Source organism: Mytilus californianus, unplaced genomic scaffold (genome assembly GCF_021869535.1).
Source record: "Mytilus californianus isolate M0D057914Y unplaced genomic scaffold, xbMytCali1.0.p SCAF_2, whole genome shotgun sequence".
Lineage (NCBI taxonomy): Eukaryota > Metazoa > Mollusca > Bivalvia > Mytilida > Mytilidae > Mytilus > Mytilus californianus.
In genome coordinates, this window is record NW_026262668.1 from 85470646 (window position 1) to 85498191 (window position 27546).

At 31.8% G+C, this 27546-nt stretch overlaps 1 protein-coding gene across 1 annotated transcript in view; it reads left to right on the forward strand.

Annotated features, from left to right (window-relative positions):
• Positions 1 to 7551: 7551 nt before the first annotated feature.
• Positions 7552 to 27546, forward strand: part of LOC127730343 (low-density lipoprotein receptor-related protein 4-like) — a 30512-nt gene continuing 10517 nt past the window's right edge. Inside the window, exons 1-6 of the mRNA XM_052238715.1 lie at positions 7552 to 7652; positions 11564 to 11599; positions 15381 to 15561; positions 16915 to 17145; positions 23709 to 23824; positions 26117 to 26395. Coding sequence (XP_052094675.1) covers positions 7595 to 7652; positions 11564 to 11599; positions 15381 to 15561; positions 16915 to 17145; positions 23709 to 23824; positions 26117 to 26395 — 901 coding nt within the window. The 5' untranslated portion in view covers positions 7552 to 7594. The remainder of the gene's footprint in view (positions 7653 to 11563; positions 11600 to 15380; positions 15562 to 16914; positions 17146 to 23708; positions 23825 to 26116; positions 26396 to 27546) is intronic.

The window sequence follows — 27546 nt, forward strand, 5'->3', positions numbered from 1 at the left end:
TGTAAATAGAATCTGAGTTTTCTATACTAAATAACAAATCTGGTACCTTTCATGATTTTTAGATATGTATTGTAATAACTTTCATTACACCGTTTTATTATTAATATATCCCCCAGAACTAGAAATTAAAGAAACAACAGACACGGCTTCCTCCGCCTCATTTTTAGACTTTTACCTCGAATTTGACATACACAGTCATCTCACTACCAGAATCTATGACAAACGAGACGATTTTAATTTTGATATCATCAATTTCCCCCACCTAAGTAGCATTATACCAACTTCACCTGCATATGGGATATACATTTTCCAACTTATTCGATATTCAAGAGCTTGCAGCTCCTACTCAGACTTTGTAAAACGTCACCAGTGTCTGAGCAGAAAGTTGATGAACCAGGGGTATATCAAAGAACGTCTCGTCCTTTTTCTAAAAAAAAAGTTCATCGGAAGGTACCAAGACCTTGTTGATAAATATTCCGTATCAACTTCACAAATAATACATGATGGTCTTGATGTATAGATTCTGCGTACTGACGTTGCTTATCATCTTAATTACGTGTTATATTGTTCCTTTATTTGTTTTTGTTCTGTTATTATTATTACTGTTACTGTTTGGTCTGTTTTCTGTGATATCTATTTGACGTGGCTCGGTACTTATACATCCCGTCAATGTAAAATTGAGAATGGAAATGGGGAATGTGTCAAAGAGACAACAACCCGACCATAGAACAGACAACAGCAGAAGGTCACCAACAGGTCTTCAATGCAGCGAGAAATTCCCGCACCCGGAGGCGTCCTTCAGCTGGCCCCTAAACAAATATATATACTAGTTCAGTGATAATGAACGCCATACTAAACTCCAAATTGTACACAAGAAACTAAAATTAAAAATAATACAAGACTAACAAAGGCTAGAGGCTCCTGACTTGGGACAGGCGCAAAAATGCGGCGGGGTTAAACATGTTTAGGAGATCTCAACCCTCCCCCTATACCTCTAGCCAATGTAGAAAAGTAAACGCATAACAATACGCACATTAAAATTCATCCAGAAGTTCTTTAGAATTTTTAAGAATCCACATATGGTTAATGTGTTTGTATTATCTTTCATTTTGTTGGTGTGTTTTGTACGTGCGACTTTATGTGTTTCTTTGGTACATATGACGTGGCTCTGTACTTTTAAAGATCCCACCATTTTGTTATTGCTCTATTATAATACCATTATGTTATTGTTCTATTATAATTTTGAAAATACTTTGAACAACAAAATTATTTTACTCGCGTAGTGGTATTAACCATATGTGAAATTCTAAAGAACTTCTGGATAATTTTAAATCTCGGTCTTTTTCTGAAATTAGTTCTAACAAAAACTTTTTATTTTTCAACCTTGTATACCACCATTCCCCATGTGAAATTATAATTTTGAAAATACTTTTAACGACTAAATTATTCTATATTTCTTCCTGTGTGACGTTTACAATTTCTGGCATCGAACATGCGACTCTACACTAAGAGTAGAGGACTTTGAATATTTCAATCCTTTATGGGTTGATTTAAAATACATATATAAGTAAGCAATGAATGTGGTTGTTAAATTTGATAGATGCTTTTTGTGCTTCTTTGTTAAATGTTTGTTTGTTTTGAGATTGTGACACAGTGATGACTGCTGTATCCATATTTTGACAATGTTACCTATTATATCTGTTTTGTTCACGCATCGTAAATATAATGGAATTTGATTCGACTGTCATACAAGTGAGAGGTTTAGCGCTATAAAACCAGGTTCAATCCACCATTTTCTACATTTGAAAATGCCTGTACCAAGTCAGGAATATGACAGTTGTTGTCCTTTCGTTTGATGTGTTTTATCATTTGATTTTGCCATTTGATTAGGGACTTTCCAATTTGAATTTTCCTCGGAGTTCAGTATTTTTGTGATTTTACTTTTTATGTAAAATATGTTTTTTATATAATATTTTTTTTTTATTTTCTTAAAGTATTTAATCAAAGGGATGCAATAATTCCAAGTTAAGTAAATGATATGAATAATGAAAATTTAAGTGTATACAATCACCTAAATTTAATACAAATAAAATGATCTACTCAATTCATATATGCACCCATTTATCTAACTATATTTCGAAATGTATATTCTTATGCAGTTTTTAAGAAATGAAGGTTTGATCGAATATGAAATACAAATTGATTTGAGCTAAAACAGCAAATTGTAAAATAATATACAACGATACATGTAATCATGAAAATCTTATTATTTACTGTTTTCAGCAATAAGATTTTTTTCTCACAATATGCGCGAGTTTGAAATTGCATTATGTATGCATTAAACTGATCTTTGCACGTGAAAACCCATATACTGCTCAGTAGTTCTCTTTAAACTCCTGTGATTAGTTTCACAAAAAAAACTTAGAACTTAAGTTTATCGTAAGTATACTGAATTATTCACGACTTACATCAACTTTAATCGTAAGATTTGTTGTGAAACTGGTCACAGGTCATCATCCTATGAGAGCTCGACTAAAATGACTGCACAAAACTATGACGATTCCAAGACTCTACACTTAAGATATTTAGTTTAAATTTAGCTGTTTGCAGAAAAAGTCAATGAACTGTTGTATTAATGATATGTAAACTATTCTACCTACGTATACATATGAATTGACTGTGAAACTCCCTAGTTATCCTGTTGCTACTATGTATTCACATGAAAACTCAACTAACTGTTATGGTCAATTAATTTGTTATAACATCAAAGAAAGATGTTTAGACCGAAACATGTATATAAGTCAGTAGTTTTATATTAAAACATATTAAAATTGGGTATGTTATTTAAAGTATGAAGTTATGAACATTGTGAAAGAGAGGCGGAAGATACCGAAGGGTTATTTAAACTCATAATTCGATGACAAACTGACAACGCCATGAAAAAAAAATCAGAAAAATCATCAAAAGACAAACAATTGTCTACAAAACTACAGACTGAGGAACACGAAGTCTACCAAATGTTAATATAAATATTTGTCTGATAAAAATCACACGTACCGAATACGTTTTGTTTGATAGTGCGTGCTTACATTTGCCAGATTCATTTAGAATACTCAAAAACCTCAGTCAAACATTTAAATTTTCCTAATCGTGCAAACCAATGCTTCCTTTAAGCAAGACATGGAATTAACTGTTAATGTCCTAGCCAGTCCTGAGAGTATTCAAAAACCATATGGAATATGATACACTTTTATCATTTGAAACAGCTTTTATAAATTGTAATTATTAAAATCATGATCTGTAAAGTATGTAGTCATACGATGTACACATTCTGCTCCAATCTTAGGTTTTCACTCTTTTTCCAATGCGATGAATACTGATTGAAACTCTGATGTATTGATATCTTTCTTTTTGCTTGTTAATATGAAAAAGTATCCCGATGTTTGTATTAAAAAACAATAATGAAAGTTATACCTAAGATAATCCACAGTTTTTTGTTGGTCGAGTTCGTGTTGCTCAGTCGTGAGATATCTATGTAATGATTTGTGAAATTGTGTCTCGACTTATACGTTTTGAATGTATGCTTTGTACATTCAACCTAATTTTTATAACTAGACCAACTTAATTGTGAAAGCAATCAGAGTCGCATGAAGTTAATCGGAAAGAAACAAGGTGAATCAATAGAATAAAACACCTCCCTCTATGAAATGCATCACCCGTCGTAAGACTCAAGGGTTATAAGAATATTAATTTCAAAGCAAGGGGAATGGTAAAACGGATAAGGATCTCGTCTTAATCCAAATTATTTGATGTTTTTCGTTTATTGTTTTTTACATAAATCAGGCAGTAAGTTTTCTCGTTTAAATTGTTTGATATTTGTCATTTCGGGGCCTTTTATAGCTTACTATGCGGTTCTGGTTTTGCTACTTGCTGAAGACCGTGTGGTGACATATAGTTGTTAACTTCTACGTCATTTGGTCTCTGGTGGAGAGTTGTCTCATCTATAATCATACCACTTCTTCTTATTTTTATATTATGAAATTCAATTGTTGAAAGTAAACAGGCGTTAGTATAGAACTTGAGATAAAACTATAACAAAAATACCGAACTCCAAGGCAAATTCAAAAAGGGGAAGTCCATAAAAACTGACAAAATCACACATTATAACTCAACTGCCATATTCCTGACTTGGTAAAGGCATTTTTTGAAGAAAATGATAGGTTAAACCTGGTTTTATAGCTAGCTAAACCTCCCATTTATATGAAAGTGATTTATAGATCTGTTATATTGACATACTTGGGTAAGCAACCCAAACAGACATAAAAGGTTAAGGTGACAATAATTATGATCCAGCAGCCAAAACTGTGTAAACATACATCACAGACATACAACACAACTGACTAAAAATTCAAACAAACATACAAATTAATCTTAAAAAGACGCCAACAAAAAAGGTGTAGTAGATATTTAAAAACGTATCATTGATGCCAATATGAAAATTTTGTAAGCCAGAGGCGCGTTTTGTTTACAAAGCACTCATCAGTGACGTAAATTAGACATTGACGTCACAAAAAACCAAAGTATTTGTCGTTGATAGTACATACCGTATATAGTATACACTTTCTCAATAAAGAAAAAAATAAGATAGATATAAATACAAGAGTAAACAAAATAGAAAAAGCACTGTAAAAACCCGTTGTGGCCGAATAGCACATCAGGACCCACCTGCCCAAAGTTTAAAAGTCAAAATCCCGATAAAAACAGAGTAGCATCAAAAGTCAAACGACGAAAAGAAATATAAAAGCACGAAGACAAACAACGGAGAAACTAAAGTAAAATAAAAAGATACACAACTTCAGCACATATAATCTATAACTGAAGACCATCTTGCACCATTTGTGAAGAAGACACTGAATATTTATCTATTAGGTCTTGGTACTTTTCGATGAACTTTTTAAAGGACGAGACGAACCCTGGCTCATTATTTTTTTTCTCACACACCGATGACGTTTAACAAAGTCTAAGAATCAGCTGCAAATTTTTGAATATCGTATGAGTTGAGAACAGTATACTCCATACGCGAGTGAAGTTGGAATATTACTGCTAAGGTGAGGAAAATTTATAATTTCAAAGTTGAAATCGTCTCGTGTGTCATAAATTATGGTACTGAGATGGCAGCTGTTGTCAAATTCGAGGTAAATGTCCAGAACTGATGAGGAGGAAGCCGTATCTGTAGTTTCTTGAATCTAAAGTTCAGGAGGATATATTAATGGACCCAATCAGAAAAGTTTAGATTGTTAATGGAAAGAACATCATCAATATACCTGTATATGAAATTATATAATCTAGCTTCTTTGATCTTCTTGCTTTTACAAGTGTCTGAAGGAACTCCGACTGATAGGAAAATAAGAAAAAGTAGGCCAGGAGATGTACAAAGTTGGTTCCCATGTGTATACCGACAACTCATCACCAGAGACCAAATGACATAGAAGTTAACAACTATAGGTCACCGTACGGCCTTCAACATGAGTGAAAACCATACTGCATAGTCAGTTATAAAAGGCCCCGAAATGACAAATGTAAAACAATTCAAACGAGAAAACTAACGGCCTGATTTATGTAAAAAAAAACCAATGAACTAAATACAAATATGTTATACAGCAACAAACGACAACCACTGAATTACAGACTACTGACTTGGGACAGGCACATACAGAATGTGGCAGGGTTAAACATGTTAGCGGGCGCCCAACCCTCCCCTAACCTGGGACAGTGGTGTAACAGTACAACATATGAACAAACAATAAAAATCAGCTGAAAAGGACATAATCTCTTTAGTTTTAAGACATATGTTTGAAGATACAAACCAAGAGAAAAAAAAAATTATGGCAGCTGAAAACTGAGCGAGACCGGTTGTGTCCAATAGATAAGCGTCTTTTTGTTGCAGACTGGTTACGATCGGGAATAGAACACAATCGGTAAATTTACAGACCAAGCATGGAGATCGATCCAACTAAAATCGAGGTACACTGTACGTAAGTTGGTATTTCCACTACCTTGTTGGATACTATAATGATTATAAATGTAAGTAGAAACAAAACTCAAATTACTATGATAGTAAAATAGGTGGCAAGGAGCTTTACAACTCTTCAACATTCAGTGTTTTGCCAGGGAAGACTCATGGCAAGATCCCCTCTGGTTTTGCGTATTCGCCAATGCAGTTAGAATTATAGACACACAGATACTAATTTTTTTTACAAGTTATACTGCTGGTGGCATTTTTATTGCCTGTAAGTGAAAGCAGGTTTACATATATGTTAATATATATGAATAAAATATTTCTTAAGTATTGAACAGAAATATCTTGTCTCATGAAGGATAAAAGCGATCGACTTTTAACATATCTTGATTACTTTTACTCATTGACCAAAGAAGTACTTCTTGTAAATTGATATCATTAGTATTATTTGGGTTTTTAAAAAAAAAAATTTTAGAAAATGAGATGGTGGTCAATTACACTAATAATTATAAATACATGAATAAAAACACACGCTTCAGTCAATTAAAGTACACCAATTGGTAAACGAAATCTAACATTCTGATGATTAATTTAAAAATTAAGAAAATGTGGTATAATAGCCAATGACACAACTTTCATTCAAAGACAAAATGACGTAGATATGAGCAACTATAAGTCTCTGTAGCTGGGCCTGTAACAATGACCAAAATCTATACAGTCTAATCTGGTCAAGCATCGATTTCACGATCAAATTAAATAACTGCCTATTTTAGTGAGTTGAACCATTTTGACATTTTGAAATACTTCTTGTTCTGATTCTTTTCCGGTCGTAAAGCTTGATCAACGTTACTTATTCTTTCACGATATATTGTCTCGACATACCGTATAGGACAATTAGTTAGTCTGTCTTAAATCAAGCGACTGTTGGTTCATGTACGCTCAAAAACAAAAATTTTGGAAATCAAAAAATATCTGAAGCAGGAAATTATTATAAAAAAAGCAACTACTCTTAATTTATAACGAGGAAGTTTCACAAGCAAAAGCTTTAATTATTAAGTATTTATGTCTATTTTGGAGGAAGACGTTTTTTTTTCTTTCTTAAATTCATCTGTTTTTCCTATGAAAGAGATAAAACTTCCTTGACTGAATAAAGAATAAAGAAAACATATTTTCACCAATTGATCCTTAATGAGATAAAAGGAATGTTTACAATAAAAAGGCCGAACAACTTTGTCAGCGTAATATGATAATTGGATCTGTATGCACACAATTGGTAACAATACATCAACACCCAATAACAAAAGAAACAACAAGGGTTTTATTATAAGATAAAACAAAAACCCTGACCTACTTTAACATCACTTTTAAGTGTTTAAATCTTGTAAAGAATCAAAACCTAACCATATCACAATTTCAATTGCGCATTAAAAATAAAAATGTTTCTGATGGACAGGCTGAACAAAGAAACGTTGTCGATCTATAACCACCCAATTCCATATTTGTTTTTATAAATGAGAACATTTAAACTAGCCTAAGGTATTATTGATAAGTAATCCTGTAACACACCATATTGCTATGTTCACCATATTATCAAGCATAATTTTATCATTTTACTTGGTGGAACTAAAATTTGGTAAGTTTTGATAAATTTATTTTAATGCACAGATTAATGGATAGATTTTTCTGTATCGGCCAGATTATCACTCAGAGACTTATCAGCCAATGGCGTTACATGTAACGTTTAATGTTTTCGTAACATGAGACAGGTACTACCTGATGAGCTACAGTTCGGTATATTGGCTATTAACAAGTGGACTTTTCATGTTTGTTTTACGCTTCATCATACTTTCCGCAATCAGATATACAAATTTGCAAGAAAATTGATACTCATTTTTACTGTAACCAGATAAAAGTTTGCTCTTGTACGATATTTTACGAAAAATCCCGAAAAGTTGAAGCCGCATTTTTTGTTATCACCGACATGTTGTTGAAGGTATTTCAGGCCATAGTATGTAGAGCCGAATCGACACTGCTACCATTTATGGTCCCTTCAGGTGCATAATATTCTTCTCAAAAATAAAATAATGTACAAAAGTGATGTTTACTTTAAAATTTAATAAATTGTTAAATTGAACGTATCAGATCTCCGGAAATGGAACTCAATAGGGAGCAGGAAAGGCCCATGGTAAAGGGTAATCCTCCAGGTCACGCGAGGAGCGATTAAGGCTTACCTGCCCGGTTAAACTGATATAGACTGCTTAATTCAGGCTGTAATACGAGACAGCTGCTACCTGGTGACCTCTTGATGTGTTTTTTGTAACACGTTGATTTTACATGTTTCTCAATTTATTTTGTCACCATAGTATTCGTCATCAGGAAATCGTAGTTCCTTTATGATGTTTTACGAAAAATCCCGATAAAACGAAAAGTGGAAAGGAGGTTTATCGCCGCCATATATATGTTATTGAAATTTTTTTATAACCATAGTATATAGATCCAGATCAAACTTTCTACAAATTTTGGTTCCGTTGGGAATATATTACTTAAGATAAATGTAGCATATTTTCTCGAAATATATCATGATTTGATAAATAAATGAAATCAAATACAAATTGTATACTTGTTTCGGTATGCGTTTCCCAAAGGCACCTCATGTTGATTCTCGAGAACACACGTTTGGAAAACTAAATACACAATTATATAAAAACCGGGGGATAGAAACTCACGAGAACATATCCTTCTTTAAATAGAAAATGAAAGAGGCTACAACTCGGTGTGTCGAGGAAAATTTTCTGCTTCACTGTTCTCAAAGACAACTGATAAAGACAAAATACTTGACCAAACAGATACAAAAAGGTCAACATTAGAAAAAGGTAAAAACATTACAGCTATGATCGGCTTTTATCTGTATAATTCCTCTTTAGTTTTTGGCAATTCGTCTAGTTTTAGACCCTCAAAAATACCAATATAGTAAGAAACATCCACAAAACTGACACACACGTAACATTTGTATGACTTAAACATGTGCCGGATCAGACATAAATGTACGTACTGCAATGCGGATATTTTCACAGGTTATTGATTTTGCGATTTAAATGCACAAACTATTTGCACATCAACGATAACTTCGAACTTTTATGTATAAAATTATATCAAGGGGCAATAAAAACATAACTCGAAGAAACTCAAAAAGCATAAAAATGAAAAAAAAAAAATGAAAAAAAAACAACAAAATGCGAAGAATCAACACAAATCCTTTAAAACTGGAGATGAACAAAGAGCTAATGAAAGCTATACAATGCCTGCATAACTACTTGCACCCGTCGTGTCTTGTTAAAGTCCAGTAAAAAATGCATTCGTTGATTATGATCTACGAGGAAAGTAAGACTTGAATATGAGACTACGACAAACAAAGCATTTCAGTTTTTTGACTATCATCTTTGGACTTCGACAATTAGACTTTAGATATTATTTGTCATCTCTAAGACTTGTTCAAATTTTCTTAATATACTATCTTTTGGCTTAAGTGCATGTTTCTACTTAGTCTAGTTCTATGATGGATTACTTTATATCTACGTGTAACAGACAGTTTGAACTTTATCTTGATAACGGAAAATAATTACTTACCATATAGTTACGTACACTAGTATATCTGATTTATATGCTTTGTTTACATCTTGTTTAGTTTTGGAAAGGGAAGGAAATCGTAAACACCGAACTCAATTTTGTTACATCTCTCGACCGATTAATGAATATTTGTTTAACTTTATCCCGATTTGAATCATTATTTATTAATCAGCAAATAATCTTTTTATAAATTGAAAATACCATCGTCATTGGTGACAAAACTTATCCATAACGTTCATACAAATCATCGTTGAGCAGAGATCACTTCAACTTTACTTTACATCAACCTTGGTTAAAAAGCTTTGAAGTTAACTTATTAAGGTAATCGCGATGAGAACGCACATCTTCAAATATTTTATATGGGATAAGGGCGATCAAAAAGAGATCTTACTTCAAAAGTACAATATCAGGGAGAAAGTTTAAACAGCAAAACTGATCAGCAAGGCAAGATCTAAAAGTAAGTCAAAAGACTGAAATCGCCAGTTGACTCCTTATAACATTAATTGCTCCTCAGAAATTAATTTGTTGAGGGTATTATTGGCGAAAACTATTGCAGCATTAATTATCAGCAAATTAATATCTACAAATATATATCCAACATAACCGATATGGACAATCAACTATTTATAGAAATGTCTGTTATTGACACATTTTACCCATTTTGGGGCTATTTTCTTGAAAACTCTGATAGCTAAAGAGAAACTGTACACAACAAAAATGAGTCAGCCTAACTGAACTTGTCAATCTTATAGGAGTCATTGCTCTTCAAGGGTGAGTGACCCTTAATTTGTGTTTTGCTATTATCTTGAAAACTATGAAACATAAATTGAGAGACAAACTGTTTCCTGCAAAAATTATCAACAACATAAGATCTACAAATATAAGTTAAGTCAGTCAACATTTTTTATTGACTCGTTATAGCAGTTACTGTCAATGGACGTTTATATATTAGCATGTTTTTCATTTGTGGCGATTACTTTCAGTTGATATATATATATATATATAAAAGACAGAAGAAACTATGAACAGCAAAGACAAGATCTACAATAAACTGATGAAAATCGTTAATTGAATTTTTATTAAGGTTACATTTGTCCTTAATTGACGTTGCCATTTTTATTTACGGTGGGTCATCGGTATAGATTTCCTCAGATAGAATTTTCTTATACTTTGCCAAATGAAAATTTTATCATGCTTTTTTTTCAAAAATATAATAAAAAGTATGTGTCACTGTGCTATTTTTCAAGCTACTAGTCGTGCAAAATTATTGCCCAAATTTGCATTGATTATTCATGAAAAAACTCTTTTTTGTGAATAAAAAGAAATCTATGAGAAAGAATTTTGAAATAAATATGAGAATATAGGTTTTATAATAAAATTATGCTTTAAGAAAATAAAAATAAAAACAGTGTCACCGAACTTGTTCTTGTTTTTTGCTACAAGTAAAAAAAGACAATTTCTTTAATCTTCCTTCATAATAAGTTTACTATTTGGGTTATCTCCCCTTAAATGGCTACGTTGCAAAATTAATTAAAAAAAAAAACCATTTGGTATTTGTTAAAACAGTCTGAATGAGGCAATAAATCACATAGTTTTTGTTATTTAAATAAACAGTCTACATATAAATTGCCAATCTGTCTCAAAATTTGCATTGTTAAAAAAAGAACTTACCGATTGTGTACTGCTTTTTTACAATCCAAGATGGCGGTATACAGTTAATCTACCTTAACTGTTCTCCGAGTGGATTTAATTTGGATCAAACTGGGTCACAAATTTACTTAGTGTGTGAAAGATGCATTCCACTATTGCTTTTGTTTTTAATGATGCATGTTGTTATCAGGTGAGCGATAAAGGCTCCGGTGAGTCTTTTGTTTTTTTCACTACAGCATAACAAAAAAGAAAATTTATACACTGCAGGTAATGGAGAAGATACTACCTTAGGATCTTGTAGTTGTAAGTACATTTTTGTTTACCACTTACTACATTTTGTACGTTTACAATACCATATATTGTCTCTGGAGATACAAAAAGGAGCGGAAAATACCCAAGGAACATTCAAAACTCATAATTCGAAGGACAACTGACAATGCCATGGCAAAAAAACAAAAACAAGAACAAGTCCACAAATCGTTACATTTGAAGCTTCTTTTTGTTATTCTATTATGGTGCAAAAGGTTTGACCAAAGCATAATTCCGCGCTTCATACTTAAACTGTGAGCACGATCAATGCCTTTACAACCCTATAAAATTCCAAAAAGAAGCAATCAATTCTTGGTACCAAGACCTTGTTGATAAATATTCCGTATCAACTTCACAAATAATACATGATGGTCTTGAAGTATAGATTCTGCATACTGACGTTGTTTATCATCTTAACAACGTGTAATATTGTTCTTTCATTTGTCTTTGTTCTATTATTAATATTACTGTTACTGTTTGGTTTGTTTTATGTGATATCCATTTGACGTGGTTAGGTACTTATACATCCCGTCAATGTGTTTGTACTATCTTTCATTTTTGCTGGTGTGTTTTGTATATGCGACTTTTTGTGTTTCTGTGGTTCTTATAACGTGACTCTGTACTTTAAAAGATCCCGTCATTATGTTATTGTTCTATTATATGTCATTATGTTATTGTTCTATTATAAATTTGAAAATACTTTGAACGACAAACGACAAATTTATTTTACTCCCGTAGTGGTATTAACCATATTTGGATTCTTAAATATTCTAAAGAACTTCTGGACAATTTTAAATCTCGGTCTATTTCTGAAATTAATTCTAACACAACTTTTGATTATTTAACCCTGTATACCAACATTCCACATGTGAAATTATAAAATTGTTTTGAATAAACATTGAATGACAAAATTTCTTCTTATGTGACGTTTACATTTTCTGACGTCAGACACGCGAAGCAATGAATGTGGTTTTTAATTTGATAGATGCTTTTGTTCTTTTTCGTAAATAATTGTTTGTTTTGATATTGTAACACAGTGATGACTGCTGTACCCATATTTTGACTATTTTATTTATAATGTCTGTTTTGTTCACACATCGTTGTAAATATAACGGAATTTGATAAGACTGTCGTACAAGTGAGAGGTTTAGCGCTATAAAACCAGGTTCAATCCACCATTTTCTACATTTGAAAATGCCTGTACCAAGTCAGGAATATGACAGTTGTTGTCCATTCGTTTGATGTGTTTTGTCATTTGATTTTGCCATGTGATTAGGGACTTTCCGATTGAATTTCCTCGGAGTTCAGTATTTTTGTGATTTTACTTTTTTCTTATAATAAAATAACTATGTTACAACTATGAAATTATGCGTTATAACAAGATATTCGTTTTAATTGAAAAATGAAATATCATTTTGGAATGCCTGGCGAGTATTGTCAGTCAAAATTATGGATTCTTATAAAATATTCATGTAATGTAATTATAGAAAACTAAAGACTGAGAAACACGAACATCATCATAAAAATTATTGCTTTTAATTCACTCGATAAGTAATTTTATTTTTAAAATACTAGGAAGTGAATTCATGTGTAATGTAAATGGTAGTGTTCTAGATCTGTTCATTTAACTTCTTATGATGATGGCTTTTACCTTTTGCGATAATCAATTATTATATTTCCCCCATCATTCGATATCAAATGTATCAATATCCGGGGAGATGATAACAAATGCAATGTAGATCTGCTAATTTTTCTTTTTATCAGACCTGTAGTCTTATACACAGTGTTGAAAAATATAGGACGAGCTTTAGAAACGGAGAGTTTCTCCTGTTTCGAATACAAATCCATTATGACGATCAAAATGTCCGTTTAGTTTAATCTTGTGAGCTTAGACTTGATGACAACATATTGGCTAGTCGTCGCATCGTCCTCATATGACATCAAAATTTTATGCTCTGTTTAATACCCATTGGAAATATTTTGGCACTATACGTTCAGCTGCAAGTATTGGAAACTTATTTGGTATTAATATATGACCAAATAGTTAACTACAAAATTATTATTCTCTTCTGTTATCTTTACATAATTTTTATTTAATTTGAAAAAGCGGACTTGGGTATAGGTCAATGAAACAACAACCTAAGGAAACAAAAACAAAAAAACATCCACAGGCCAAAAACGATCTTTAAAAAAGGTAAGTCTCTAGACTTAATGTCAAACTTCAAATATCACCTTTCGAACACCCTTCCCCCCAAAAGAAAAAAACATAACAAAACAAGAAAAAAAACAAAAAAACAAAAAAACAACATAAAAACACACACTTAATAAAATAACATATCAGTATATGAAAAAATAAAACCTTAAGTTTGATGCAATTTGCAACTGATTGGTTTCAAAGGTATATGATTTTACAGAATCCACAAAATTGGTTTATTTTAATCTTAGCAATTCCTTCTTTTTGATTGGTACCTTGAATAAATTTTCTAAAATCAATATGAAGTAACAAAATATTTATGTATGATATTTTTGATAAAAATAATGTATGATGAATAAACATATATTGATACATATGAATTGTAACGTAGACAACACTAAGGGCTTTGCTTCCTTTTGATAAAGTATTCATAATGTCAGTAATTAAAATTTGTTATGTTTTGTACATATTGGTTATTTATTGTTAATATAAGTCCTTTATAAATCTATAGTATATGTCTACAAGAAACTATTATTTTTTGGGGGGAGGGATATCTTGAAAAAAATAGTTTTATGTAAATAGCTATATTAAGCCTTAATAAAAGAGTTTAAAACTGTTAATCATATTTATCGATATTTTTATTGAATTATTAGTAGATAACTGTGTTTCAAAAAAAAATTATTCTAGAATTCATTAATAAACATATATATTGATACATAAATTATTTGCTTTGTTGTTTAAATGTTTTGTTTGGAGCAGTTATAGAACAATATATACCATTAACAAAAGAATCATCCACCATAGAAACAATACTAGGAGATTGATAGCTAAAACACAAAAAACACTGTATCCAATTTCATTGATGTCTAAAGGAAATCCATCATCCCATGGAATTTTAGAAATCCCTTATGATAATTGTTGTCCGATGGGATTTTTTAAACAATTATCCCATGGGACCCAACAAAATCCTAATATAATACTAAATCCTAAGGTAATGCTCAATCCCATGGGATTTTGCCCTGTCCCATGGGATTTTGAAAATCCCTTGTTTTTTTTAAAATCAAATTGCTCTAAATATTTAATAATAAAAGCAAAAAACCAATGAATTTATTGAATCCCATGTAATTCTGCACATTTTGGTTATAGAAATGACACTGTAGTTCTAAGGAAAGGCGGTTGAGGATTTGCAAATGAGTGTTTGGCAAATTAAAAGTGTCCAGGTTATAGGACAAAACAAAACATTAAGTTATGACTAAACCAAACATTTTAAGATATGACATAAAAAACACTAAGATAATTATATGACAAACCAAATCACTGTCAATTTGCCCGACTTTGGCCAGGCATATAATATCTAGTTTTTTTTTTATCTCAATCCTACTCCAGTGGCTGTGTGTACAGCAACATCATAAACAGTGCAATAGGAAATTATTTAGTGCATATACCAGTTACATCGTTATTATCATAACCAATAAATTAAATGATATACTGATATACCGATACCTATCTTAGTCCATAAAAATTTGAAAAGCATGACTGTGAATCGAAATTGTTCCGCTATAAGTCGTCAGATGACTTTAGTTTCAGGTATTGGACCACAACTTTTATTTTCCAACGGCACACATGTATTTTCGAAAGATTTGGATAGTAACAATTTGAGGATACTTGTGGAGACTATGGATAGCTCCGTTATATATGTTGACTATGATTTAATAGATGGATATATTTACTGGTCAGATCTGGATACGAATACAATCAGCAGGTATCAATGTTACTGCTAGTAGTTTTTAAGTTTTGAAATGAAACAAAATATACATATATATTTGGTTTACAGTTTGATTCAGAAGAAACACCGACATAGATAGATAATACAATTAATTATCTAATTACTTCCACAATTTGATATTAATAAGTATTGTAATTTTCAGTGTTATCAATAAATGTAATGTCAGTATTACAAATCTAATCTTGAATCAATCCTAGTCCTATCTTATTTTTGGGAAATATTTTTACAAATTCTAATGTGACGTCACTTTGAGTGTTTTTTTGGAATTTCAAATGTGACGTCACTTTGTGCGTTGAGGCTTTGGCTAACTCGGCTGTGTTTTTTTATGTGTTGGAATAAGTTGTTTTATGTAATGTATCCGTTTTTATTCTGTAGTTAGTCCCCACTTCGGTTTTATCATGTATATCTATTATATAGTCATTTTATAAAATTTACTGTTTGCAAAATTATAAATTATTCTAAATAATAAGGATGTTCTTGTCCCAGGCAGAAAACCCTGGCCGTGTTAGGCGCAACTTTTTGGAAGTTTTGGTCCTCGGTGCTCTTCAGCTTTGTACTTGTTTTGGCTTTCAAACTTTTTTCATCTGAGCGTCACTGGTTGGTCTTGTGTGGACGAGACGCACGTCTGGCGTATTGAATTTTAAGCCTAGTACATTTTGTTAGCTATTATTCGTGTGTTTCTTTGTCCTATATGTTCTTCCATTTATTTGTATTGTGGTCCTGTCATGTGATGTTGTCGTTTTGGTGTTGTGTTTGACGTTGCCATAAAAGCGGGAGGTTTGGCATGCCACAAAACCAGGTTCAACCCACCATTTTTTTCTTAAAATGTCCTGTACCAAGTCAGGAAAATGGCCATTGTTATATTATAGTTCGTTTCTGTGTGTGTTACATTTTAATGTTGTGTTTTTGTTTTGTCTTTGTTCTCCTCTTATTTTTGATGCGTTTCCCTCAGTTTTAGTTTGTAACCCGGATTTGTTTTTATCTCTATCGATTTATGAGTTTAGAACAGCGGTATACTACTGTTGCCCTTATTATACATAAAGATATATACGGGAAGTGAATCACACATTTTTATTATCAGATTTTCAATAGCAATTTTCATCGAAGGTGTTGTACGAGATTCTAAGCACTTAAATTTGAATTCGTTAAGCAAATTTAACAAATTATTATCTTGTAAATAAAATTAACTTTTGCACAATGATTCAGTGTATTTCGTTGTGCTTGTTGCCTTTTTTAGTACCCAATAACGGAATTGTTCACATACATGATATTTTGTTGGCCCATATAAATCCATTTATTGAATACACATACATGTATTTTTGTTTGAAGGAGAAGATGCAGGTCCGGAAACGAAAAATCGGATAAAGAGGTTATAGTTCAACAACAGACAAATTCAAGGCCTATCGGAATAGCCGTAGACTCACAGAACGGTCACCTATATTGGGCGGACCAAGATGGAGGACCAATAAGAAGGTCTGACTTTGATGGTTCTAATGTTGTAGATATTTTAAACGAATCATTGGAAAAACCAACTACCATTACTATTGATATTTCAAACAGGTAGGCAATCTCAACTTTTTACTACGAATTCTTAAGGTATGTGTGTACATTTTTTGCTAACTAAGCTTTGGTATTTGGCTAAAAATGGGACAAAAATAGCAATCTAAATCTTGTAAGTGGTTTATATACAGACACACTTAATTAATCAAGATCATGAAACTTGGAAAAAAAAGTCGTCATTTGCCGTTAAGGCAAAAAAAGGGGAGAAAATAAACATGCTTAAATTCCTGACCTTTATCTCGCTTGCGCAAGGTCGCGTAAAAGGTCATTGACGAAGCGTCGTTAATGTGTATAAAGGAAACACGTAGACGTTCAATAAGTTAAAAAAAATGATATTTTTTGTGCATAATAATGGAGAACATCATATATATAGGAAACGCTACAATTTATAGTCTTAGCGGCGAGCCATTAGTTTACATTAGGTACATAACAAAATTATATTTTGTTAATACATTAAATGCTTAACACAGCCCAAATCATTATGAACCATTGAATTGTGTATCTAAATATATTTATCAAAACAAATAATATAAGTTTTGCTCGCATAAAAAATTCCGGACCAAACCGGTGCGTATCTTATAAAAGGTAGAAAAGTAACTTCCATTTTTTGCGATAGATCGTGATATATTTGAGAAATTTAAGTTATCATCTAAACTGGGAAATGAACTAAACAATTTTTACAATTAAGAGTGCGACATGAAAAAATATATGAAATGTAGTATAAAATATCGGCTGCAACTTATATATGAAGCTTTTATGCAGATAAAAAGATATGCATGATAAGCAGTCAATCAGATAGGATTCATCAAAATTAGTTAACCTATTTGTTTTTCAAACGTGAAATTGGAAGCCATTATAGGGATGAAGTTGTCAGTTTAGCTCTTGAAAACCGATAATTTTATCCATTTGGCGTCATTTCTATCCTTATATGGCAGTTGTATTAAAAGACAAATGTATTTACACTCAACTTTTTCTCAGCGGTTGCAAAGCACTTTTTCTAAATCAATTTAGTTTTGAATCGGAATGACATAGTCACTTTAGTCTTTTGATGTTCTAAGACAATGTCATAAAACTATGACAATGTAATTTACAGCGTTCAAGCATCACCGCATGTCAAATTTTGTACAACAGAAAAGCTCATTGGACATTGGTGACAATTTGTCACGCCTTCGTGAATCGGATTCCTATCAACGAACTTCAGTAAGCTTTCATTAAAATTATTTCACACACTGTATTTTCTAAACAAAACAAAAATATTAATTTTAGTTTATTTTGCATTGAATATGTAAAGAAGCCATTCATAATCTTAAAAAATGGTTCACTAACGGTTGATAAAATTTAGTAAGTCTGAAGATAAACATAAACATTATGTCCAGTTCGCGTTTAAAAACAGGCTCTATTCGGGCACTTTGAGATGTTTCAGTGATGTACTTGTTTTGTGTGTAAATAATTATAGAGGTCAATTTTACTTTTAATTAGTTGCATAAGATGTGTTTTCTTCTTTTTTTAAAATTCATATCATTCTTCTCTGATATTTCCGGTTATCTTCTGACAATTTGTTTAGAAGATGAATGATTTAGCATATTTATACCAAAAAGTTTAAATGTAACTCTCGGTTGATCAATACCGTTGAAAGTACAATATCTAACAAAAGACAAAAATTGCTAGAAGAAAATGAGCCACTCGTTCTCGAATTGAAATTGAATATGTTTTTATTATCCGTTATTTGATTTTATGAGGTAAACAATAGAGTCCCCTTAAATATCTTCTCAGGACAAGAACGAAAAGTGGCGAAACATAACTGCCAACAACGAGCGATGACTTCTAATCATATAATACTCTTGCAATGGATTTTTAAATGCAATGTAAAAATTATCAATTTAGAAATTTCTTATCCCGAATTTCTTCTTTGTTAAAACTATAATACATCATTTCATGGTACACCGAACCGAGAAGTAAAATGAAATATGGTAATTGTTTCATCATATATTTTGGCCATCATTTGTGACTTTCATCAAGTGGCATTCCCTGTTGATCACTTAAAACACTGCACAATATTAAATTGTAGCTTTAGGCTTGTAGGCTGTTTTCTGCTCTATGGACGGGTTGTTGTCTCTTTGACACATTCCCCATTTCCATTCTCAATTTTATTAGAATGATCGAAAATAGAAGGGAACGAAAATGAATTTCAAAATTTTAAAAGGCTTAATTTTATCTACGTTCTGATTTATATCTTAAGGTTCTGGTTAACTTAAGACTTAGAATAATTCTATTCAGACTATAATTGAATTAATACTTGTAATTCGAAAAGCAAACTAAAATTTCAATTTCAGAATTGCAAAAACTGCAGAGTTTTCAGGAACCAAACTTCATTTATAATTTTAGCTATTGACATTAAGAGGCCCATCTTTTTGCGTATAAATTGAAAAAAAGTTGGAAATACAAATTTAGCAGGCCTGAAAGTGTGTCTTTCAGATGAAGAGCAGCAATAAAATGCACTGTTCCTTTGCCTTTGGTATTGCAAATTGCAAGTAGGGACTTCGTGTTGTAAATTAAGTATTTATACACCATGTTCCTTCTTTTCCAGTCGAGAATTGTTCAGATTTGAGGAGTAAGATACAGGTAAATTGAAGTTTTTTTTCACATCGAACAATTCATGTGCTATGGGAGCAGCTATGGCCATATATTATTGATTAATTTAGCCAGTTAAGCATACATATTTTCTTTCGATTCCAAGAAGAATGGACATGGGATCTGCATTTTAATTAGGCTGATTTACTGCTAAATAAAGTAATACGTTCCAATCGAAATTGTCTTCAGAACGAACAACTTAGGTTTCGCTTGCTCGTACTTCTTTCTGTCGTCCATACAACAAAAATTTAAAAAAGAATCAAACTCAAGATTTGAACAGTTTCTTAATTCTGTGCATAACATATTTTTTTTAACTGTCAAGTCGAAAAAAAAAAGATTTCCAAGAAACTGAAAAAAAAATAATAATTTGACTGTGTTTTTTTCCAGCGCAAGCTATTTTGTACTTGTGGTCATTTTTTAAACGTTGTTTTTATTTTCAACAATAGAGATTGAAACAGATATTTTTTTTTTTTATCATGATTTTTAAGGAAACTTTGATTACATTTTAAATGAAAATTGTGTAATTCATTAACTGGTCCTTTTTTTTTGTATTGATGGTTTACTACCTCATTTAAATATATCCTAAATATCTTGATCATATATAGAGAAAGATAATTGAATCCCAGATCGTATTATATAATGGACTAGGTTTGTCATTTTTACTGTCCCCTTTTATTTATAGATGATCATTCCACTCCCTGTGGAATTACTAAATCGAATTTCAAGTACATGCACGAAGAATTTTGTCTGACGTGAAAATAAGTAGTTCAATATCTCACGGCTTCATTTAATCACACAATGCACTGATTCTTTACAATACTTTTACGAAATTATTTGAAATCTTATTTTTCGAAGAAAGACCTATATTACAATATATTACAATTTAGCATATTAAGAGTACATCGACATACCGCTGCATGACAATTCATCATTTTAAGACGGCATGTTAACCTGTCACTAGTATGCACCTGCTAGTATCCAATCAGCTGTTCTATCGCACATAGTTTGACGTACGGTGATGCTTGAAACAATGTTATTTATAGAATGACATTGTCATAGTTTTAGGACACTGTTGTTATTTGTGATGTATCTGAATCAACATCAAACAGTAATGTACTTTATTGTCGGAGTTGTTGACTACTGATTCAAAATAATGTTGATTTCGACAACGAGCTTTGTAACGTAAAAGTTGAGCGTAAAAAAGTTTTTTTTTAAAAGCATCATTAAATGTACTTTTAGGTCTTTCGTCAACTTTTAATTATCGAGAAAATGAGAGATATTTGTTTATATTAAATGTTTGTTGAAAACTAATATCCAGAAAAGTTCAGAAAAAAATCAAGTTACATACATATATTCGAATCAGGGAAATAACAACTTCTGTCATCTATAGTCGTTTAGATTTCTTGGAATGTAGAGATAATTATCCTCGAATTAAAAGTTCTACATTTAGATAAATTATCTATGAGAAATATTGTTTGAACGAATTCAAACACAATTAGATGTTTGATATAAAAATAAGAAAATGTGTTAAGTACTTTGGTGACCTGTAGTTGTTGGCATCCTTGGTTTTTACTTTATTTAAAAGTTAGTTGACTCATTGGCAATACTATGACATCTCCTTTTCTTTATATCGACATCTATTCGTGTTTGAATTTTAAAATATCTATATGTAAAATTTTGATGTGATATCCCGTTTGTAATAAGATTTCAACTAGACTTCCAAACCAAAGCTTTACATGTATGATACAAAAACGGGATATTATAGCAAGAACAAAAAAAAAATATCGCTCAGTACAACGGACTACACAAATTACCAGCACCATAGACATTAAACAAAGACAAACGACAATAATACATGGTCCAAATAATTGAACTTGGTAAAGGCACAAAATACGATTGGATTAAATAAGTTTTAAGCGTCAACAACCATTCTTTGTACCCATCTTGATCACATGTCGTAAAACTGAATCTCACAATAAAATATCTGCACAGGATGACCGCTTCAGGAAACTTAAACAAGGAAATACAGAAAGTATTTAATTTGGAAAACAGGGTCAAATATGCTCAATACCACAGGAAGTTAGTTAGCTTAGGTAGCTATAGCAGTGGTTGGATACTGCCGCTCAAGACAAAAAAGAAGAAAAATCCAAAAATACTCTCTTAACAGGTCTTTTTTCTTTTTTAGCCATGGCGTTGTCAGATTATTTTCGATTTATGAGTTTGAATGTCCCTCTGGTAACTTTCGCCCCTCTTTCTCAAGAAGTCTCATAAAATTTATTGAAGTCGTCTAAAAATAAAGTAAAGATATAAGTTATTTATGGTAACCAAATCCTCTACTATACAATTTGCCAGCTTTACAGATAACGTTTTTTTAAAGTCAACTTAAACAAGGGCATCACAAACAAGTTGGGGGAAACACACCGTCAGAAGAGGGCAAAATGAACAACACATTCAAAAAGGAAAAAAAAATATCAATAAGGAACGAAAATCGTCTGTTTTGTAGTAAATGTTAGTATAGAGGTTCCCTTGTAAAGCAGAAATATCAATAAGGAACGAAAATCGTCTGTTTTGTAATAAATCTTAGTATGGAGGTTCCCTTGTACAGCAGAAATATCAATAAGGAACGAAAATCGTCTGTTTTGTAGTAAATCTTAGTATAGAGGTTCCCTTGTATAGCAGAAATATCAATAAGGAACGAAAATCGTCTGTTTTGTAGTACATCTTAGTATAAAAGAGGGACGAAACATACCAGAGGGACAGTCAAACTCATAGATCGAAAACAAACTGACAACGCCATGGCCAAAAATAAAAAGACAAACAGACAAATAATAGTACAGATGACACAACATAGAAAACTAAAGACTTAAGCAACACGAACCCCACCAAAAACTATAGAGGTTCCCTTGTACAGCAGAAATATCAATAAGGAACGAAAATCGACTGTTTTGTAGTAAATCTAAGTATAGAGGTTCTCTTGTAAAGCAGAAATATCAACAAGGAACGAAAATCGTCTGTTTGGTAGTAAATCTAAGTATAGAGGTTTCCTTGTAAAGCAGAAATATCAATAAGGAAAGAAAATCGTCTGTTTTGTAGTAAATCTTAGTATAGAGGTTCCCTTGTAAAGCAGAAATATCAAAATCAAAAAAAGAATAGTTATTGCTGTTTATATAAAGTCAGTACCCTTGAAGTAAATCTCTAAAATAAAGCTAAAACATCATCAAGGTAATGGTAAGTTTTATTAAATTCTTTCATTACCGGCAAATTGAATTAAGACGGATCTTCAATGAGCTTGGTCAAAATATGTGATTCATACCAATGCAAGAATAGGTCTGTTGTCAATAAATGAGCAAAATGTGTGACATAGAAATATCTACAAACTACCAATAAACTTTATTGTCGAAACGCACATATAGTTTGTCAAGGAGGAAAATTAAGAGCTATAACAATCTCATCATATTTTAACTAAGTGTATAGTCTTGCATACTATATTTATCTTTTTCATTACCAAAAAAAAGCTTTTATATGGGTTGACGAAAATAAATTCCACGCGCGACATATAAATAAACGATAGCAAGTGAGAGGTATGATTTTAATCAGACTAATAAGAATGATATTTCAAAGGAACATAAATTTTGATCAAATCAAACAAATAGTTCTGCTTGATAGGCCTTATGGAAGTGTGGAGTAAAGAGGGTCGAAAAGTCATAACTGGCAACGGAACTGTAAGAACCATTTTTCTAAAGTACATTATGTATGCTAAGTGTTTTGTATGCTCCAGAAATAATAAATTCGACTATTTAATATGCTTTATAACAGACTGTAATAATAAGTTATTTCATAGTTGTCAGGGAACTAGTCAGAAAGGACAGAAAGATTAGTAGTAGAGCACGTACTGGATACCGAGATATCAAAATGTTTATATGTTTTTACAGATGGCTGTACTTCAGTGATCATGGTAAACACACAATCGAGAGATGTACATTTGATGGAAGTAGCAGACAAATACTTATAAGTAATGACGTGATATCACCTTATGGTTTAGCTTTAGGTAAAGAATTTACTTTTACAAATATGGAATTAAAACGATAGAATGTGAAAAATGTCTCAAACTGTTGTTTTTTTTTTACATTTTTCACGAGTATAGAAAACGAGCAGAATTTCGATGAATGTCAAGCTACCTATTACTAATATTGTACCTACCGAGTACCAACCGCTATAGATGTCCGAAAAATTTCACTCATTTTGTAAGTATTTAATACAGTTTCATATTGTATTGTCGTCTTAGTAACTTTGAGTTATTTTGTAGATTGAGGTAAGTTTTTTTTTTGAAAAAATTATAAAATAAAACATGATAAGTTACCTAGCTTGTGATCGAGATAATTGAGATTCAAAATTGTGTTTTTATGCCCCCGCGACATAATGTCGCGGGGCATATTAATTAACCCCTGTCCGTCTGTCTGTCCGTTCGTTCGTCCGTCCGTCCGTCCGAATAAGGATACATTGTTTGTCAAGGTATTTGGACTTAGTCATTTTTTTGGTACTGAGGGGCATATTTATTTACCCCTGTGCCTTCTGTCTGTCTGTTCGTCCTTCCGTCCGTCAGGATAAGGATACAATGTTTGTCAAAGTAGTTGGACTGAGTAATTTTTTTGGTACTAGCTGCATAAAGAGATCATGGTTTATCCGGCTATATCCTCCTTCAGTTTTGAAGATGCAGCTTTAATATTTTGTAGGATGTTCATACACATAATGGAGGTGTGCATGGCCACAGGATTTTGATTTTTCTCAAATATTCTGAAAATGACAGGTAGTTGGACTTAGTCATGTTTTGGTCAGGCGGGGGCATCATTTGTGTCTTACAGACAGCGTAACAATTTCAAATTGTATGCCAACATATCTGTTTGTCAAATCTAAAATATGTGGAACTATACTCATGCATATGGCAGAGCAGAAAAGTGGGGGGAGGGGCGATACTGTCCATATCTAGTTTGTAATTTTGTTGAATGTATCAAACCGTTGAGATTTTCTAAAATTGATATTTTTAGTATTAAAATACTAGAAGCAAAATTTATTTTATTAAACAAAAAGGGTTAATGTGTACTAGCAAAAATAATAAATTACATGTGTACAGTACTTTTTTAATTTCAAACTTGGATGAATATTCATATTACATGTCAAAATAAGTTAAATTATCTTGATACGATTGAAATGAAGATTAAAAAGCACCCCAAGTATATGCATGCTAGAAAGGACGGTGTAAACATCTTGTGATTATTCAATCGTTCATCATGAATATAGAATCAAGAATATAGAGTGCAACCCAAATATACTTCAATTAAAAAAAATCGTCGTAAACATGTATTCGTACAAACAATAGTGTCAAGAACGTCAATGTGAACTGAACAAATTAACATCGTTTCTGCATGATAAAGCAATGATCTCATCTATGAGACTCAGTGAGTTTGTCTACTGCATCAATTTGTTACTTTAATTTTGAAATTACAATAACTTGAATGTTTAAATGTAATGTATGGGCCAAAAACGAAACCAAGTTAAAAACATTCTTTTCCGGTACTTTAACCGCCTTAAATGACTAAATCAGCAAATGCTTGTTATTTATTAAAGATTAAAATACAAGAGTAGTTGCTGATCATTTTCAACCTTTCTATAGTGGGAACCGTTTTTTTTTTTTCTAGAACACGGATACGACAACATCAAACAGAGACACTATATTGAAAAACCGTAATATTAACAATCCGTAGTTCGTAACGACGTAATGGTTTAGTTTTCTGTGACCTTTAAAATTTGATGTTCGTTTATTGCAGAAATATATTATTCTATTAATAATAATAATATCTTATATTATTTCTATTTTATAGAAATTATGTTTATTTTGTTATTGTGAAAATATTTGTCATATCAGGATTTTTCTTGATTTCTAACACTTGTGATTTCTAACTTGTTCACAATTGTTCAATTTTCAAGTAACACGTTACAATGCTCATACATTTTTGAAATATACATCTTGCCTATGTATACATGTTTTCAGTTGTTGCTATGTTTTTCAATATAAATGACCATAATTCAAAAATTTCAACATCAATATTCAACTCATAAACCAGATAGCAACATTTTACTACAGCTGACTTCATTAATATGAAGGATGTCATTTTGAAATTTCGAATCCAATATCAACGTTTAATTTGGCTGTTCTATTTTAGTTCCCCATTCTATCATTTATTCTCTATTCGGGCTTTTTAAATTTTATTTAGTAAAAAGAGTATTTATGAAAGTTATTCCAGAAAACCGCAACATACGCTCTGAATATTTATTTACACAGATATGGACTCGAAAAGATTATATTGGACTGATAGTGCATTGTATCACATTAAATCTTCAAAGTTTGACGGCTCCGATGTTAAAACACTTTCTATAGATGTAACACCATTAGGAAACATAGGCATTGTTGTTATGGGGATTGATTTGTACGGATCTTACATGTATGCTAGTAATATTAACACTGGAATATACAGGATACAGAAAAACAAAATTCATGCCGTGCCAGAAAGAGTATTTGCAATTGAGCAAGATGCTTTAATTTACGGTGTAAAGATTATAAGTAAGTACTTATTCGTATACACTGACTGAATTTAAATACATTATCAGGGGTTCGTAGTCTGACATCGAAGACCTTTAAACGAAATTTATTTTTCAATCTCGAGGTCAATCGGAAAGAAAGTTTTAATCATACCAATCCTTGTTGAATTTCAAATTGTATGCAGTAACCAAACCACCGTTAAACATGGCCTTCAAGTTGGTTACTTATTCCTTATTCGTTACCTTTTAGTTATTTTCTTTACTTTTTACAACATTCTTTTCTTTGATCATTCTTTTCTTAACAAATTTTTGAGATATTTTGAAAGGAAGCATGTGTGCAAACCACAAATTACCCTGTCTAGGCGAAATCAGTCTGTAAAACGTGTATTCAATCTCAACTTTAGACTATCGGATTTTAATAACTAGCCTTTTTGCTGCCTTTTTTTCTTTTTTTTTCTATGTTCTTCGATGCAAATTTACCCTGTAAGCGCATATGTATCCGTTTCCGCGCTCAACTGCTACCCTGTCATTTATTCGCTACTTTTTTGTTCCTTATTCGCTTTGTAAACGTTGCCCTTCGTTAATGATTTCTTTTCTTTATTTTCTTGTGTCCGGTGTTAGTAAAGCCCCCGTCACACTAAACCAAGACCATGAAGATCCCACTTTGATCTATAAAAAATAAGATCGCGGTGAGATTGTGGTTTGGTCGGCTTGAATATTCAATATTTCATAGTTTTAACGTTCATTCAATGACCTTGCTATGATCTTGATAAGATCCTGCTACGATTCCGCTACGATAGTAAAACGTTCTAGTTATGATCTTGTCACGCTCTTGCTACGTCTAATAAGACCTTACCACGACTTATACGATCTCTGTATGCTTCTACCAAGACCTTCCCGATCGCATTACGATCTTATAATACGAGTCTACTACGATCGAACCACGTTTCAACTATGTTGTCACTGCGCTCTAAGTCCTATAAATATCTAGACTTTTGAAGACCCATTGGTGGCCTTCGGCTGTTGTCTGCTCTATGGTCGGGTTGTTGTCTCTTTGACACATTCCCCATTTCCATTTTCAATTTTATTTCCCATTGTACACTCAAGTTGAACTACAGGTAGGAGTTATTGCATCCGTTTTATTTTCATATCAATAGAATGAGGTCGTGCAAT